This window comes from Hyperoodon ampullatus (genome assembly GCF_949752795.1).
Source record: "Hyperoodon ampullatus genome assembly, chromosome: 16".
Taxonomy (NCBI): domain Eukaryota; kingdom Metazoa; phylum Chordata; class Mammalia; order Artiodactyla; family Ziphiidae; genus Hyperoodon; species Hyperoodon ampullatus.
Genome location: NC_136929.1, coordinates 10,098,967 through 10,118,939, shown reverse-complemented (window position 1 = coordinate 10,118,939; position 19,973 = coordinate 10,098,967). Strand labels below are relative to the sequence as shown.

The 19,973-nt window shown below is 40.6% G+C and overlaps 1 protein-coding gene across 4 annotated transcripts in view; it reads right to left on the bottom strand.

Annotated features, from left to right (window-relative positions):
• Positions 1-8,388, bottom strand: part of NALCN (sodium leak channel, non-selective) — a gene marked incomplete at both ends in the record, with an annotated part of 256,682 nt that extends 248,294 nt beyond the window's left edge. For 3 of the 4 annotated variants that reach the window (XM_079721889.1, XM_079721890.1, XM_079721891.1), the window contains 2 exons: positions 5,188-5,370; positions 8,248-8,355. In XM_079721889.1, coding sequence (XP_079578015.1) covers positions 5,188-5,370; positions 8,248-8,355 — 291 coding nt within the window. Of the gene's footprint in view, positions 1-5,187; positions 5,371-8,247 lie in introns of all 4 variants that reach the window. The other variant, XM_079721892.1, reaches the window with a different exon arrangement.
• Between the last annotated feature and the right edge of the window lie 11,585 nt (positions 8,389-19,973).

Here is a 19,973-nt window from a genome sequence, read left to right as displayed (position 1 = left end):
CAGGTGGAAGAAGTTAACTGCATGCTGACCACCAGCACCTAGACCCCAGACTGGTTGGAACCAGAAGGCAGTTACCTCACCACCAGCTCCATGAGCTGATCAGGCACTACTTGACCCTCACCCTCACCTTGCCTTTAAAACTCCTTCCCTGAAAGCCTTCAGGGAATTTGGGTCCTTGAGCATTAGCCACCCATTCCCCTTGCTTGGTCTTGCAATAAACACTGCACTTTCCTTCAGCACCACACAGTGTCAGTAGATTGGCTTTATTGCGGAGGGTGAGCGGACGCAAGTTTGGTTCGGTAACGTAATCTCATATTGCATTTTGTGTCTGACATATTCATCAAGTTGCCTCTTTTTCAATTTGTATTTTCAAAGACTCTTCACCATAACTGGTTAAATGGTGCTATGATTCGATTTGTCAGTATGTCCAAATCCTTTTAAAATCCTACTGTATTAATGTTCAAGTTACAATATTTGTAAATAATAAATTGTCCCTTTCCCCTGCTTCCAAAATATGTAACCAGAACCTAACACACACGAAGGCCCAGTGGTATCTGAGAAATTTTAATGCCTCCAATATGAAAGGAAGGTTTTAACTTGTCTGTTGCATCAACAAGAAAGGGAGAGCAGAGAGTACTTGAGTTATGGGCAGTAATCAGCAGGCTGGTGCCTGAGGAGATGAGTTATTCAAGGGCTGTCCGTCAATTTTTATAAAGATAAACACTTGGCGGCTACCCATCAGTTATACAGTATAAGAGAGGAACTTAAATTGCCATGCAAGGATTTAACAAGCAGAGAAACCAAACACATTTACCTGAAGACATTTATAGGGATATAGTTTGCAGTTACAAAACAGTATGCTCGGGTGTAGTTTCATAAGCACATGATTTATTGTTCTGAGTTCCCACGGCCCATCTGTCACTGTGTCTTAGCATTATTATTTATTACTTCAACAGTGCTCAGAGGATGCATGTTACTTTTAGCCAGGTCCATTGCCAGATGAAAAATAGACAACTGAGAATTGTCTGAAGAATTCACAGTCTGCACTACATGGAACGCTTTGCAGCAACACAAACATGTGTCACCCAAATGCTTTATTTTTGCCTGTAGGGATTTGGTGAGCTAGAATGCTTCTTGGAACAAGAATTAGTGGGGAGGCAATTAGAAACAAATTATTGGGCAGTAGGAATTAATTGGCAGATGTAGTCAAGTTTGGGGAACATTATAAAAGATGCGAAATCCTTTAAAAACATAAATTCCTCTAATGAAAAGTTTGAAGGACGTTTTCTGCCGGAAGGACTTTGTGCTCCAATTTCTCTCTCCTGTCGTGCGTGGGGCGTGTGACCTCCACAGTGAGCTTCTCAAATACAAATCAGAGGGTGTCACTCTCAGATTCATATGCCCCACGCATCTTAACTGACCACAGAAGGAAGCCTCAGCTCCTCGCAGGGCTGCAAGGCCCTCCACGGTGCAGCCGGGCTGCCTTCACAGGGTCCTTTCCAGCTGCTCCCTGAGCATTCCATCTGCTACTTCTGACTACGCAGAGTGCCCCAAGGCTCCAGGGTGTTCCAAGCCTGTGTGTCTCAAAGCACTGCTTTTCTCTCTCTGTGAAACCCTTTACTTCCCTCTGCCAATACCCCCGCCATAGACTACACCTCCTCACTTCAAGACATCCCTTCACATTGCTCTTTCTTCAAGACTTCTCTGACATCTTCAAGCAGATTTTTTTCACTATTTTTTGTGCCCCCTTCCCCTGTACCTGTTTCAGACCATTATTACAGCATTTTCACAAAATACTGAAGGTCTATCTCTCACTATCTGAATTCTCACTACACAAATCTTTGCTATTTACATTTGCTAAAATACTTGCCCCCAAATCACTAAGTAACTAGAAGAACCACTATAGCAAATCTGTACACGTGCCAGTGGAAACACTGAAGTTGTCTGTGAATCCTGCAAGGAGGTATGATGTGCATGCAGCTCTGCTGTTCTTGGGGGCTAAATCTTGTGCTGGCAATGTTTATCTAAATACTTAACAATTGATAATCATTAAGTGTATCACTACCTCCTCTTCCCTCTCTTCCCATTAGCCTTTCCGGGGACGTGGACTTAAGTCTACCAAACCAAATAAAGTATATGTGTGCATCGTGTTCTATTTTAAGCATCAGGTTACACTTTTCTTAATAAGTTTTCACATTGTTTGGCAAAGAGCTGTACAGATATTTTAGCTGGAAATCAGTGCATAATAAACATACACTGTTAGTAAATTAAACAAACTAAATAGTGGATAATTTCATAAGAAAATTTACTTCATCAGACAGACCCCCAACAGACCAAGCAAGTCTAAACAGACCAATTTCCCTAGGAGAAACAGAAAGAAGAGGGAGTCCTACCAAAAAAGCACTAGAATCAGATGGTTTCACAGGGGATTTCTAACAAACTTTCCAAGTTAAAATAATTTCAAGATTACTCAGATTATTTTAGAGAATATAAGTGCACACACACACATACACAGAGAAAATCTAACATCAAAACCTGACAAAGATTAGACAAAATTTAAACAAGGAAAATAATAACAAATATAATGAAATAACTGATTAAAACAGAACAAAACTGTGTCATGACCCAGCTGAGTTTTTTCTGGGAATGTAAGGATAGTTCGATTATTAGGAAATCCACGCTATTACAAGAGCTAAGGAGAAAAATCATCATTCAACAAAATTTAAAAGCTATTCAAAATACAACTCTCGAAAGTTGGAATTAATGTTTATTCCCTTAACTTGATAAAATATGCATACTTCAAACACAAATCCTTCAGATTACTTAATTAGGAAACATTAGAGGTGTTCTAAATAAAGCCAGGAGCTAAGCAGAGATGCGCACTGTCTCTAAAATTATTTAAAATTTTGTAGGTATTATTAGCTGGCCCAATTAAATAAGTGGCAGCAATTAGAGGCATAAGAATTGGAAAGAAAAAGGCAAACCTCTCTTTATTTGTATACGATATGATGATACGGAAATAACAAAAGAATGAATGGAAAAACTACTATAAACAATACACGAATTTAGTAAATTTAGTAAAGTGGCAGGATATAATATTAACATACAGAAATCAACAGCCTTCATTTAAAAGAACAACAGTAAGTAAGAATACATAATAAAAGATAAGACCCCCACGCCAAGAGCAAAAAATAAAAAAAAATATCAGAGCATAAATATAACAAAAAACGTGCAAAATCTACATGAGGAAAACTATAAAACAGTCCTTTAAGGTGTGGGAGCAGACTTGATAGAATGGAAAGATTGCCCATGATCTGGGACAGGAAGAAGTGTGTGTGGTACCAATAACCACAGGCAGAGCCAAAGACAATGACAAATGGGGAAAAATAACTGCAACTTACGTCATAAAGGGCTAATATTCCTAACACACAAAAAGTGCCCAGAATTTGAGTGAAAAATAATGACAACTTGAAAATGGCCTTTATATACATAGAATCAGGTTCAACCTCACTCGTCAAACGGAAATGCAAATTAAAACCACACTGAGTTATCATTTGCCACCCAACAGATTGGCAAATATCCAGAAGTTTGACAACTTGTTTTGTGGTGACCATGTGGTGAAAGAGACACCTATGTACATCACTGGTCAACAGTCAAAAAGGTTCAGGGAATATGGAGTAAACAGAAACTATTAAATAGAGCCACCAGGAAGCAATTATCCAAACCTAGACTGTAGAACATTCTGCAAGACAAAAGACTCACTTTCCCAATGGATCAATGACATGGAAAATTTTTTTGCGGGGCATGTGGAGCTGAGACCTAAAGGATTTAAAGAGACTTAAATGAGATTTTAAAATATAACAAATACACTTTGTATAGCTTCTTTGAGTCCTGATTCAAAGAAGCTAACTGTAAAAGAAAATATTTTAGACACCTGGGGAATTATGAATATGGATGGGGTGTTAGCCTACATTAAGGAATTATTGTTAATTGTGCTAGATGCAATATGTAAAAACAAAGGTTTTGTCAGTCAGCGATGCATAAGAAGTTGTCTCTGAAATAATCTGATTTCTCAGATTTGCTTTAAAATGAATTAGAACTGGGCAAATACTGATAACTGTTGATGCTGAGTTAGAGGGATTCATTACAACTATAATCTCTACTTTTGTGTAAATTTTTAAAGTTCCATAATAAAAAGTTTTTAAAAAGTTAAGAGTGAAAAAAGTAGTGCATTGACTGTGAACCCCCTCTTTTAAAGATAGCACACAATGAATTGTTGTAAAGAGAAGCAAAAAAATTGACCCAATAACTATATCTTAAGCATCATCTTGTTAAAGTCTTGAAACCCTTATACAAAATAAGGCCCTTCGTCATCAAAATCACCTCACTTGAGATGCCGATACAGCCAGTAAAAGAAAAGGCTAGGATCTGAGTCAAATCGGTCACTTGTCAGACCCTAACACCCATTCTGCTGTTTCATTATACCACTGTCTCTCTAAATAGTACAATTTGAAATACTTTAGAGACAGCATCATCTACATATTTTTAATGAAGGTTAAAATATAAATAAATAAAAACCCTCTGTGAAGGTTAGGGTTACAAAAGAAAGAGATATCCAGGGACAGAAATTTTCTTCCTTTTCTTTTTCTTTTCCTTTTCCTTTTATTTATTTATTTATTGTCTCCCAACGGTGCCAATTTCATGTTACACATTTCTTGTGTTACAGTCCTGGAATTCCTTTCCATTTCAAGTCCTTTCTTTTTCCCTCTTAATATGTTCAGAATGCCTCACGCGAATGACATCCTGCTGATTACCATCGCACAGCAAATTTATCACATGACGTTTATTCTGCGTTCCATGAACCAACAGGTGCCTCCTTGGGCTAGGTGGCGTGCTCACCCCGTAGGTGGCATGAAAGACCCTCCTCTGGCCTTCACGAAGTCAGCAGTGGGGCCATCTAGCTCCTTCTCAGATATTCCAAGACTTTGTGCCTTACACAATTGACTTCACTTTTTAATTATTCTTAATGTATTATATTTTCACCAACATCTGGAGTTATACCCTTTTTAAAAAGACCTCAATATCGATAAAATAAAGAGACGTTTTGTTTGACTGAAATTAATGTGAAAGCATTAAACTGACTTAGATTTTCAATGCACTTAGCTTAAATAACACGGAAACACTCACCTTGACAATCCCCCGGATGTGCATTTTTGCTATCATCTCTGCCGTGTAGAGAAACATCAACAGAGTGTCCAGGGCGAAGGTCACGTATTGCAGAGGAGGGTAGTGTTCGAAGGTCATGGGCGTGTTCATGCAGACAGAAATGACGCTGATGATGGCACAGATGCGCAGCAGAGAATGAACACACTGCAGAGATGGTCCAGAGTTACTATCTTGATGCCATGAAATATCCTAAACTTGTGTTATGAACCATGCTATTTGGAAAACGTAATAGCGAGATGGAAATATTTCACCAGTAGGGAGAAAAGGAAGAAGGAAACTAACACGTTAAATACTTGTAACGTACTAAATGTTTTCACATATTTTACATCCCTTAATTCTCAAAGCAGCCTAATTTCCATATGAAAACACTAAGACTCAGGAAGGTTAGGGGGCTTGTCTGTGGCCCTGCATTAATAAAAGCGAAAGCTTCGATGTGAACCAGGTCAGGCTACCCCAATGGCTCTGATACTTACCAGCGCATAAGGCCATAATATAGGGAGATTCTGATTCAATCAAAATATGTATTGATAGAAAAGTGATATGCTATTACTTTCATAGGTTTTTATGTATTATGAGCACCTAGAAACAGGGACCATATTTATTGTAACTTCCTGGAATCTAGCACAGTGGCCTATCCTAGTAGACCTCAAATGCTTCTTAAAATAAATTGATACATATTCCATGAGAAGGGTTTTCTTTCTATTTTATCTTATATGTAACACCCTTGTATAAAAATATATTTTAAAGTCTGCTCTCATCCTATATTTTCAAAGCTTAATAATAAATGGACTTTCCTCTTTACTTTGGAGAACATGTTTTATAAAAATTTAGCCCAGATATCTCTCCTAAAATGCCAAAAAATAAGTTTGTGTGCAATTCTGGCAGTGCACGTGCTGTTTGAAGACTTTCCTTAACCCCAACCTAAAGAAGTAGGAATTAAAAAGATAAATGTGTGTGTATACATCTGTATATGTGTAGGACATAAAATTACTCATGTATAACATCTTATTATGAAAACTAATACCTAGGATAAAAAATATTAATGCATTTGCATGCTAAACCCACACAATTTATATTGCTAGCTAATCAGTTAGTACACAATTCTTAAACATAATTTCAATGTGTTATTTATTGACTGTCCTGTATATATATATGCAGTCACATTAATCCTTTAATATACTCCCCCTGAAAGAAGATGTTTTAGTTTCATAGTAGATGGTTCTGCAGCTACACAAGCTAGCAAGCACCCACAATGAGAAACAGAAAAATTGTCAGAACTTTGAGGAGACTCAGACCCTTGTAGGCTGGTGAGTGGGTTATAATATTAATGACAGTTGTAATATTTGCATGAAGACATAATGCTGCTAATTCCATACCATATAAGTCACTGATGATTAACTTTAAAAGTTGATGTTCTTTTCATGGCAATTAGGAAGTGCTTCAATGAACATCAGTGTGTAAATTTAGCCCCATCTGGGCCTCCAACACAAAGGATCTAATTACACAAGAGTTTCAAAAGATGGGTTCTCCCACAACAAAACTGTCGTGAATTTAAAGGATGAATTCTCATTAAGCATTAATCATTCTAGTTAGTGTTTACACGCCTACCTCTATAAAACTACCTTCTTCAGAAGTTCTCAGAAAGCTCTGTGTGTGGTGGATACTAAGAAAAAGTTAGCGACTGCTTTATTGTCTATTCCGTTCAAACTCTCTAAACGTGAATGGAAGACCTACTATGTGTCAGAAATTATGCTGGGCTCTGAGGACACACAAATGGAAACAACACAGTTTTGACTCATCACTACTTTCAGTCTGATATGCATAACATAGATATTTATATACAATATCATTTCTACTTACATATAAAGTAGGAGAAGTGGAAAGAGAAGAGGTTCATTCCATCTGTGGTGGGGGAGGGTCAAAGGAGGAAACTCAGAGTGGATGGGGGCAGGGGTCACATCTGAGCCAACCTTCATGGCTGAGGGGGATGTGACTCATCTGAGCTGCTGGGAAAGGGTCTCCGGGCAAAGGCAACAATGTGAACTGGCTGAACATCTCGGAGGAGCAGGGAGCCACCGACAAGTGAACAGACTGTGTGTAGATGCAGGAAAGGGCAGTTGCTGAACAAGTTAGAACCACAATATAAAGAGCTTTGCATGTGATACTAACGCATTTTGATTTGCACTGTAGGTAACAGGGATGTTTCAATGATCGTAAAGCAGAAGGGTGACGTAAACAGACACGGAAATGTGGAAAGAAATGTGAGCAGGCGAGAAGCAGTCTTGAGAACAGATTAGACGGGAAAGGGCAGGGGGACCAAGGCCGATCATCGTTATCATGGTCAAGGTCAAGGGAAAGGCAAGCACTGCCAGAGTAGTGGTTCATTTCCTGAATTCAGCCCCTGCTGCTGGTTTGAGAAAGGAGTTTACACCGCTCAGGATCCCAGAGCTGAGCTTCCCAGCCCTGTGACTATGCCTTCCGCCCCAGCTCTGGCTGCTAGACTGTCTCGTGTACAATGACACTTGGTGTAGCCAGGCTTCCCCTCAAGTTCCCATCAGCTTAATTAGGCAGAGAAGGTGACAACATTCTTCAGAAACACTATCCGCTATCTCATTAACCTTTCCGTGCAACTCAGAAGGAGACCTTTAATTCCAAACGTCTGATTATCTCCTCAGGCCCCTGCATCATGAGAAGGTAAGGAAAGGAAGTCTGGTCGAACAGGTCCGTCATCTCGGTCTCCAGCTTTGGGTCAACCTGAGAAGTGGTATTAACTCTACATTTCGTGGCCCTGAGGGGAGGAGGGGGCGCCAGACCACCTCTCATGCCTTCCTCTGTGAATAACTCACCGCAGCACCTCATGATTTCATCGGGATTGTTCTCAACCTCCAGACTCCGAGACTCATCCACGTTCTACTGCAGTTCAGACATTTCCAAGCCAAAGCGACATGAGTTTTGAATTACATGAATGAAATTTCCTTTATATCGGCGTGGGCCTCGCCACACTTCCAGAAAGAAACTTACTGGCTTGTTAATCCAGAGTATGTCTGCGTTGTCCGACAGAGATTCGTCAGGACCAAAGTCAGTGACCGGCTGGGCCTCCACCCTGGAGCTCTGCTTCCTTTTGAGCATGCTGAAGTTAGCTCTGGGGAGCAAGTTCAAAACCACAGTCTGGAAGAGGAAATGGAGAGTGTGTTAGCGCCCGAAACCATCCTTACCCTCATCACAAAAACAGAGTCTCCCACGCACGCCGAGGCATTTGTTAATGACACCCCTGTTCTGTTGTACTGTATATAATCAATACATGCAGCTAGAAATTTTTAAAGGATGAGATAAAAGTTAATTAAAAAACTTGAATTTTTTTCTCTCAACCCAACAGATCGTCTTGTGCACGTCATACAACATTCTGTGTGCTACCTCAGAGACCACTGGGGTCTAGATGAACTGGGGTAAAATAGCTTTGCCTCTTAGGGTTCACATATTAATAGGAAATGTTTTGAGGTCTATGTTCATATACCTAGAGCCGTCTCCACTTAAAGGTGGTCTGTGCCAGAGCACAGCTGACCAATCCAGATAAACTACTCAGATCATTCTCAGAATTTTCCCCTGGGGTTAATTTAGTGTGACACTCACAGACATTTATTTCCAACAATAGGATAGACCCAAGTTGACCTCCCAATTTTGTCCTTGCCATAGTGGATGGGAGCCAGAGAGAATGGGGCAGAATCTACTCTAAATAAAGCATTTTATTCTTTTATTAATTTTGTAACTATATCAATTCTTCTACCAACCCTGAAGTAAACCCAAAGCATACTGAAGAGGGGTACGATGAAATGCCTGCTTTCCACTTAGATTTCCACAATTCTGAGTCATCCCCATCTTGCTATACATGTCACCTCCCTTTAGCCATCTCTACCACCAGCCACAATCCAGCAGCTACACGTTGGGCCCTCAGGACACAAGTAGCAAATATAAGTGCAAAAATGTGGGAGGAGATACTGTAAAGGTAGGCGGTGCCTGATCACCCCTGCACCCACAGAGACTTCTCCTTTGATTAACACCTGCACTGAATCTTTTTGTTTTTTTAAATATTTATTTATTTGGTTGTGCCAGATCTTAGTTGCGGCTCACGGGCTCCTTAGCTGTGGCATATGAACTCTTAGTTGCAGCATGCATGTGGGATCTAGTCACCTGACCAGGGATCAAACCCAGGCCCCCTGCATTGGGAGCTCGGAGTCTTAACCACTGTGCCACCAGGGAAGTCCCTGGCTTGAGTCTTAAAGGAAGGAGAAGAGCTAACCTTTTCTGGATATGAACTATGTTTGGGGCACTTAGCAATGATGTTTAATTTTTACAACTGGTGGAAGAAAGGAAACATCTTGTCTTTTTATGCAAGCACGAGGAAGTCCAGTCTCGAGGCAGCAACCAAGGTCACCAAAGCAAACTTGAGGTTTTAAAAGAAGCTCTGACTACAAAGTCTAAGGTGTTCGTAGTAGACCCAACTGGTGCTGAGGAATGATTAGGAGAATTTCTAAAGGCAGGTAAGGGAGGGTAAAGGTCCTCCAGGCAGCACACAGCCACGGCGACGCCGAGTCAGGCAAATGCAGTAGTTCTATCCCCAGGAAGGTGCGCTGGCTCTGCTCTCTGCTGCTCCTCGGGGCTGGAGAAAGAAACCTAACCAAGGTCAGCGAGTGCCACTCAATCCTCGCGGGAGCAGGAGAAGAACGAGAATGTGTTTGCAGATTGTGTACGTGTGTGCAACATTCACTGGGAAAGAGAACACAGAAGCTCAGGACCAATCGCCTTTGATCCGATTCCCTGTGTTCGAGCGCCTACCTCTATGTCTGTTCTCCTTGATGCACCAAGGTAGGGGCATCTGCTCGGCCCTCTTATTCCCAGAAGAAATGAAGCTAATTGCCTTTAAGATGTGCTAGGTATTTCCAGGCTGCCTTGCCCTGAATATTGGATTTGAATATGGGTTTTGCAGGAGGCTGCACTAATTAATTTTATTTTACATAATTGTAGTTAGGGACTCTTGACATTGATATGGAAATATATGCAGAATATTCAAATTATGCTTGTTCTCAGATTTACTGTGGGGGGGGGAACATCTGGTGGCCTCAATTTAGGATGCTTCTTGAATGACAGTCTCCTATGTACCCAACAACTGGATACAGAATCTTTTAGAAATCCTTCAAGATTACACAACGCAAAGGAGGAAATAAAGAGAGGTTTTACAATGTAGTTCAAAGATGATACAAGAAAAATGTATAGGCCTAGCTACTAGCCATTAATACCTTTCCACTGAGCCAGTGGAAGCTTATGAATGGCCATTTATTGCTCTGTGATCTGGCCATAAGTTAAGGTCTCAAAAAATTTTGATGTATAAATGTGAAATCTTCACATATGAATTCCATGCACCTTGTATTACTAATATTCTATCTGGAGCAAAACCGATTTTTTTTTTTTTTTGCATTACGTGGGCTTCTCACTGCTGTGGCCTCTCCCGTTGCGGAGCACAGGCTCCGGACGCACAGGCCCAGCAGCCATGGCTCACGGGCCCAGCCGCTCTGCGGCATGTGGGATCTTCCCAGACCGGGGCACGAACCCGTGTCCCCTGCATCGGCAGGCGGACTCTCAACCACTGCGCCACCAGGGAAGCCCAAAACCGATTTTTGATTATGGATTTGTTATCTTAGAGAAGTAGACATCCAGAATTTTTTTTTTTTTAAATCTCCACGATGGCTATATTTGAGCCACCGAAACAGTGCAACTACAATGAATGACATTAGTTATCATCCACTTTCAAAATTTACCTAATACAAAAGTGTCACCAAATCAAACAGTGCCCAGGAAAACCTGGTTAATCCACATATATATTAAAACTCAACAAATATGTATTTATCAACAACTAGCTCCTGAATCACTGAACCTATAACTGATTTAATAATACTAAATAAGTTCAAGTTACAAATATATGAAGAATCCAAAATTAATTTGAGGCAATTAATTGTAATAATTTTCCTTTATATATAGAAATATTGTCATACACATTCATTCATGTTGAATCAACATAACTGAGTACAGCAAACCTATTATTCCTCTGATAAAGACCAGGAGGAATATTTAAGTATCCTAGGTACACTTATTATTTTGATGGGAAATTGCTTCTGTGTATCTTAGTCTTATCACTATCATGTACTTATAACACGATGTTTTTTTTCTCTGTTTACAGAAGTGTCCTTTATAAGGCAGTGCACTAAATTTGACAAGCGGGGTTTTCAGTTGCTTTTTCATACTTATTAAAAGTAGCTGGTATTTAAATAGTTCAACAGTGGGTGGAGGCTGCACAGTTACAATATGTTCATTGGTGAATCTTTTACTTGGAAACAGCTAGTGGCAACTCAGGGAGAAAAGACACTTTGGTTCATGGCTCTCTTTTAAATGGTTAAAATCCAGTTTTGTAGTCCGTGACAGCAATATTTTACTTCCTCAGGTCACCCCAGCTCTCTCTGGACCAAAAGAAAATATATTCATTTTTCTTTAGCTGTGAGGTACTTGCAACCCTGTTGGTCTTTTCTTCTCCTTGGAACTCTCTTGGGTTTGCACTCGTCTTTTGAATCTTCCATCTTCTACATTATGGTTTCTAGCACGTCCTTTACCTGCTGTCCTGTGTGCCTGTCCTCTGTACTTAACCCCTCAAATGAGCATCTGTTCCCACAGTTTCCATCACCGTCTGTCAATGGCCAGCAGCTTCTATTACTGAGTCATGTACCTACGTGGCTACTCCCTCAACTGTAGCCATGCCAACACCATCATCACTTGAAAATCAACAGGACAGGTGCTACCGGTCCGACATACTTCTACTTCACCCCTTCCTCTCAATTCCCAGATCCTACTGCCCTGAACTTTCCCAGTCCCCGCAGGCAGGTCTCCACACGTGCACAGATTCCCTCGTCACAGATCCTCACTGGTGACTTCTTTCCTCCTTCCTCACTCCACGTATGTCCAAGGCCCCTTTCCCTTTATCCCCATTACTAGAGCCCATTCCAGGCCATGGGACCTCAGGTCTGGATGGTCACAAACATCACCCCCTTTTTTTTTTCCGGCCACGCTGTGCAGCTTGCAAGATCTTAGTCCCCCAACCAGGGATCGAACCTGGTCCCGGCAGTGAAAGCACAGATTGTAACCACTGGACCACCAGGGAATTCCTGACATCACCCTTTCTAATATGTCCTGTCTTTTATATTAGAATCAGCTTCCCAACACACTGAGATGGTCTTTCCTGTAACCCAGGCAACCTCCCCTTATCCTGTTTCCCATTCATTCATTCACACAGAAAATACTACGAATCCACTGTGGTACCAGGCACTGTGACATGTGATAGGAACAGCAAGGCATTCCTGGAGCTTATTTAACCTTATGTTTCAAGGACACTGAGAGCCAGGGATTTTCACTTGCGTTTCTTTCATACTCACACCCACACACACTCCACTTGAGTCGGGCAAACACCCCGTTGCCTGCCATCCTCCAACCTTTCTCAGCTGCTTCAGCACCTTTTTCCAGCTGTGTCCCCTCTGTCGTCTGCTGCCAATTCCACATCGGTGCTTCCTATTCCCTACTTTAACTCACAAAGGGTTTTTGTCTCTACATGTGATTCGTTTGTTACACCTGAAAGATTTCATGTTTGGGAATAAAAGTGTGGACGAGAGAAACATACCACTCCAGCAGACTTACAGCATCTATTTTATTCTAAAAAGCCCCCAAAGAAGACAGAAGTCACTGATTTATTTCTAGTCATTAGGTGTCATTACAACTGGTGACACATCGAAATCAACAACTCGTCTTCTGGTCATTTATGTGCACAAACTCTGGGGTCTTTTCAAGTTCAAGTGGAATCATTTAGCTACTGTCCCATCCAAGATACACACACATTTAAGGGTGGGCTTTTATCTCACTGCCGTCAAAATTTGGGAAGGAAATTAAGAAAACAAAATGTTCAATAATATCCCTCCAACTTCTCTCCCCAAGCTTTACTTCTTTGTCTTTGGCGGAGCGGCCTTCATTGCCGGCAGAGGTTTTCCGTTCATTCATGCTTACATAAATGCATTCATTAAAAAAAAAAAATCATCCAAACCATCATGTTAGGTGATGTGGATTCAGCACTAGCAAAACATGCCTGGTCTCGTTCCTCCTGGAATTCCTGAATGCCCCATGTTCCTGACACAGCAGACATACTTAGTTTAAAAGTAGAGGAGATAATTAAAGGTGAGCCTCTGACCACTCTGCCCTCATTCTGCAACCTCCACCTGCTGGTTTTCTTATTCTTTCACTACCTCATTGCTAGCTCCACATCACCTCCTATTGAATAGTTGATCCCCAGTGTGCCTCTGTATCTGTGCTACCAGACATAATGAGATTCACAAACAAGCCAGGACAGCCGACCAACTGGTCCCTTCCTAGACCTCAGATACCTAAACGTTACATTAAACTAGAAGAAAATCATTTTATTTTAATTTTATTCTCATTACACAAAAAATTTGTGGTAGGAAAATTAGAAATATAAAAACAAAACGAGAAACAAAGTGAAAACCATCAGGAATTCTAGGCACTCAACTATATTGGCAAAGTATTTGTTGAGTGCATACATTGCGCCAGCCACGAGGCAAAGTGCCGCAGCAGAGCTATAATCAAATATGCTCTCTCTCCTCCTGAAATTTCCTTTAGCTGGAGCGCTTACTCTCCAATGGGATACGGAGTATATCTTTTTTTTAAATTTATTTGGCCACGCCGCACGTCATGCCTGCAGAATCTTAGTTCCCGGACCCGGGATTGAACCTGTGCCCCCTGCAGTGGAAGCACAGTCTTAACCACTGGACCACCAGGGAAGTCTGGAGTGTATCTCTTTTAGTATCTTCTTTTCCGTATACTGTTATGTTTTCCATGCATATATTTATTTTTAAGTATTTGTGCTTAAACGTTTTGTAACCAGCTTTTTTTTTTTCATCTAGCAGTATCCTGTGAAATCTTTCTCTGTCAATAAATATGCAGGCACAGAAAACCCTAACTATTAATAAATACCACCTTCAAACATCTGTCCTTCCTTGCCTTTCTGGTCTCCTAAGCTCATTTACAACCTTACATGTGCAAGGCCTTGCTGGGCAAACAGATACAAGCACATCTTCTAGCTTAAGCACCAATGTTGAATTAGTTGTTGAGAAAGGTATCACCACATATTTTGGGAGACAACTGAATTCGAGGTTACCAATTTTTTTGATGTGGGCATTACAAACAATTCTTATTTCAATGTTTCTATGTCTCCCTCCTTTTTTAAATGGCCACAGAACCCCAAACACCAAACCACCCTGTATATCTCCATTGGAACAAGAAGAGTTTCCTGCCTTTCCCCATATGCCTGCTGTATGCATATTAAAAGCTTCCACTGTACTTCAGCGCATCATAATAACAATGTGAAGACCAAAGGGGATGCTTATTCCTCAAGCTGGAGCTGACAAATGTCATTGGTTCTTAAAGTTAGACTGTCTGTTTTTGTCTGGCCAAATTTTCTTCCTGATAGAGGACATGTCCATCCAGAACAAATGAATACACAATCATAACATTTAATGCCGTGGTTTTAAATTAGGAGGAAAACCCCACTATTTCTGTCTTGTTTTCTGTTACCCCAAATCCTTCTGCCCTGCCGCACACTTAACCTACACTGGCCCTTCCTCCAACTCCCGGGTACCCTGGAGCCTCAGAGCCTGGGGTGACTGCACCTCTCTCTGCCCAGCTGAGTGTCCTGTCTCCCCATCTCGAGGGTCTGAAACTTGTCCTCTAGTTCTCCAAGCCCAGATCAACTCAGTGCTCAGCTCTGGGCAGCGAGGATGGGTGTCCCGTGCTGCCTGGGCACCCTGCACCACCCTCCACGAGCCCGCCTCTTACAGCCTTGACAGCCTGGCACGTGGTGCTTTCCCACGCTGGGCCCCAGCGACCCCGGGGTTTCCTGTTCAGTGATGCTCTGCTTCTTGATCTTAACAAGCAACAGTGCTTAAGGGAAAGTGATATAGGTCGAATGTGATGTAAAACTGAAGAGATATTCCCTAGTCTGAATGCGTTATAAAAAGGGAAACAATCCTCAATTACACACACACACACACACACAGAAATCTACCAAAAAACCCAGAAAAAGGAGATGAAATGCTTTGGAAGACACAGAAGTTCCCCATGGTAAAGTAGTGAGCTCATCAGTTGATTTCCTCCCAAATTAAGCTGACCGCCATGTAAAAGACTCCTTCCCACACAGATGTTTACTGAGGGCTTCTCCTGTGCCAGGCCTGGTTCTAAGCATGTCATATACCATGTCATTCGAGTCTTACAAGAACCACTTCACAGATCAAGAAATTTAGGTACAGAGATGAGCCAGGATATGAACCAAGACAAAGTGATACACAGAACTATTAAATCAAAAATTAAGTACATTATAAAATAGATAATAAAAAGAAAATGACTTTTCAACATTTTTTCTTTTTATTTTTAAAGCGTGATTTTAAAAAAATATATTTATTTATTTGGTTGCACTGGGTCGTAGTTGCGGCTCGCGAACTCTGAGTTGCGAGATCTAGCTCCCGGACCAGGGATCGAACCCAGGCCCCACTGCATTGGGAGCTCGGAGGCTTAACCACTGCGCCACTAGGGAAGTCCCTCAACACTTTCTAATCATACAACCTTGTAATTCTAAACTCTCTTAGCATTGATTATTGTTTGCGAAAATACTACAGACATTCTCCTCTCTTAAAACTGAATCCATTTGTATTATATGAGTCATATTATAGTTATTCCAGCCACACATTTATAAAAATGTGTCGATTCTTTTTTCTAGTAAGAAATCACCAAACGCCTCATCAGATCTATCTAAATGTCACTTTCAGATAGCTGAAGTTATTATGCATGTACCCAGCCTTTTTCCTTGAGGATGAATCCTAGAAATAGTCTATTATGCTTTTATCATCTTTTGTCTAAATTGTGGGGGAAAAAAAACCACATAAAGAAGCATTTACTAACTTCCATCTGATAATCTTACATCATGTAGTAAAGAGACAGCTGTCTTAACTTCCTAAGGATGACAGATTTCTTCATTTCTTAGAGTTAGTTTTAGTCTCATAAATTCTTGACCGAATGTGCTGAGAACATGAAAAATAGAAAACAGATCTGACTTATGATACATGGGTAAAAGAGTGTATGTTTTTCTGCAGAGATTATATTAGGGCAGAAAGAAGAGCTTTATTGAGAGAAGTCCTTCTGTCATAGTCAAAATGCAAAGCTCAGGGCACTGTCAGGGTTGTGATTCTATTTTGTAGTGTTCTTTGTTCTTCTAGCAAGGAAAATCCAGACTAAATAGGAGCTACCAATCAGAAGTTAGCAAGTGGTAGCTGTTTATTCAACAAAAGAACCGTTTAATCTAAAAGTTTCTCATAATAATGTGTTTGGCCATCCCAAGAAATGGTACACTTCTTTCCGAATATTCTCAGAGAGAATGACTACACACACATCGTGCAGTTTGCAGAAAGGACTTCTATCCCATCTGGGAGTTTGCAATAGATTACCTCCCAAGAGACTTCCAATGATAAAATTTCTTAACACACTCTTGAAGCTGCTCATAATTTTATGCATTTTATCAACTCAGGGTAGCATGGTGGTCTGTAAATTACTGTACATAATTTTAGAAGAGAATCAAGCTTAAGCATTATGCACTCTTATTTTTTTTTACTTGAAAGATGAGAGCAAACATTTATCAAAAGCTGGCTCTGTGCCAGGCACTATTCCAAGGTCGTAATTCCTCTTTGATGTAGTTTTTAGTATTACCCCCATTGTACAGATTAAAAGTCTGAGGCAAGCTTGCCCAGATCCACATGAACTGGAAGCAAGTTTAGAACCCAGGGAGTCCATTTTGTTGGGAGAACAGAGGTAGGGGAGGGAGAGAGAGAATGGGCAGAGAATTTGACTTACTTTTTAACTTCAAGAACTTTTGTCCAATTCAAATGTTTTGCAACAGTGATGAATTTCATTGTAATTTCTTTAAGACAAGTAAAATATGGAAATCATCAGTTTTTAAGCATAAACAAATGACACCTGACATTTGCTGAGGATTTATCATGTGTGAGGCTAAGAGCTTTGAGTGGATTATCTCATCAACTGCCCGGATAAACAGGTGTCTCCGTTATTCCTCTTTTACAGATGACAATTAAGTTCAGAGAACGTGAGTGCCTTACCCAAGGTCACTTTCTGACCTTTACCCCCATGATATTCAGTTGTCCTTGTCTTTCAACCTGACCTTTCCAGGGCTTTGTGAAGAGAACTTTCTCTTTCCCCAGCGAACAGAGATGGGGAGTCTCCAAGTTCTGGCCTCTCCCAGGTCTGAGTAGTGAAACTAAATTAGAGCACGGCAGCACCTAGACTGCAATGCCCCGGCGCAAGTGTCTCCTGCTCCCAAAGTACCCTTTGCTCTTGAAACTTAATTGGCCCAATGCGATGCATCTTTTCTTCTAATTGGTTCCTAGTGGTTGGAGGAAAGGCAGGCAGCTGCCTGAGTTCTAAGTCAGCCTTAGCAACAGCAGAGCACATCACTTAGCAGGCAAACTAAAACATCGTTAAAACTGGACCCCAGATCCCAGCAGCAATCTCTCTTTCTGTATCTCCCTGCCTCTCTCCAAATGCACTTTTCATTTGGGTGCTTTCTCGTCTACGTCTTGGCCCTAGCTAAATCGGGATGCAGCCCTGCAAAAACAGTGTTACATGCGTGGTCCAGTCTCAGCAGGATAGCAAGAGCCACCCAAGATGGGCCACCAAACAGAGGAAGCTAAACATTTCAAAGCGCCACCTCCAACCGCAGGCTCTTCTTTTCTCGTTTCCTTCCGTCAACACACTGATTAAAAACAGAAAATGGTTCCCCACTTTTTATACTGACTCTACTTCTTAAATCCCAAAGAAAAGCAGCATATTTTTTTCTAGGTCTTTCTACAAATACTTCAAAACAGTCTCATTACTTCCTCAAAGATTCAGTTCTGTTTCATTTTTAATTGTGAAAATTGAATTTTCTTTGACCTTTAAAAATCACTAGATTTGGGCTTCCCTGGTGGCACAGTGGTTGAGAGTCCGCCTGCCGATGCAGGGGACACGGGTTCGTGCCCCGGTCCAGGAAGATCCCACGTGCCGTGGAGCAGCTGGGCCTGTGAGCCATGGCCGCTGAGCCTGTGCATCCGGAGCCTGTGCTCCGCAACGGGAGAGGCCACAACAGTGAGAGGCCCGCGGACCGCAAAAAAAAAAAGAAAAAAAAAATCACTAGCTTTGGTAAAGGAATTCAGGATAGACTATGATGTCCCAACACCACTGCACCCTGCATGCCAAACTAAAACAGCCCATCAGTAGGAGAGAGTTAGAAGTTGTATTTGTCTCCTAAATCACTGTATTGATTACAAAATGAGGCAATCAGCTCACACATGTAGGCAGGCTGACCAGCCTCTTTTCCAACCTCTCTACTCAGAAAATTCAGTCAATCCTTTTAACAAGCCCTAGCCTTTCACCCCAAGTTTAGAAAGGATATGCATTTTTAATTTTGTGAGTTATTTTGGGTACAATGTAGGTGTAAGAAATTTTTAAGAAAAGAGTATCAGAGTTAAAAATCACCACAGGCTGATGGTATAATTTTTTTAGAAAGGTCCAGTTTCCTCCAGGTCGTGGCAGAAGTTTCATGGGTTTTCATCATCCAATAGTCCAATGACAGACATATTATTTTAAGAAACTGCTACTATCATTTAAATATTATGAAAGATCAGAAAAGGAGATTGTCTCTTTTTATTGTAGTTAATTAACCTTGTAATGAATTTGCAATGGTTGGACAAAGAAGATGGATGGTTAAAACGGTGGTTTTCAAAACTTTTCCATACAGTAGTTAAATAGTATGGAAAATGAAAAGGAGCTATCTATTTATGTATGCGTGTGGTTAATTTTGTAATATGAATTCACAAAATTTGGACAATGGTGAATGTTTTAAAATAGTAGTTTCCAAAGATGGTTAACATCTGAATCATTAGGGAGGTTTGTAAACACCCACAACCATGGGCATCTTCCACCTCAGACATACTAAAACAGAACCTTGCAGGGTAAAGTATGGGAAATGGTGTTTTTAAAAAACACTCCCCAGGTGATTCTTAACACACTCTCCCAGTGCTGGTCCCAATAGTGATGGAACCACTGGTCTAGATGCTCAGAAGAGCATTTTGACACTACAGAAATTATAGGTGATAGTCAAGACTGGTTATTGGGGAAAAAAATAAGAGAGACTGGTATAAACAATAAAGGTAAAATAGAAATCTGAGACAAAAATTGTGATCTATAACTGAATGTATATAAAGTATATTCTAAGTTTTCCTCAGAGAACTTCAGAATTTTCCACAAAAATATATTTGATATATTTAAATATATTTGAAATATATTTGAATATATTTGATATACAAGAATACATTTTTGTCTTAGGAGAAGACAACTAAGAAATTTGGTTTTTCCTTGACTTTTCTACTATAATTTTCTAGTCTAGAATATGGCTACTCATTTCTTGAAAGGAACAAAGCAAAAACAATTTGTCTAGTTGAACTAACTAGCTTTTAACATTGCTTTCAATTTTTACTTAATAAAAAGTAGAAAATTGTTTTGAGGCTCCCCAGAGTTTAAAATTTCTTTTCTCCACAAAGTAT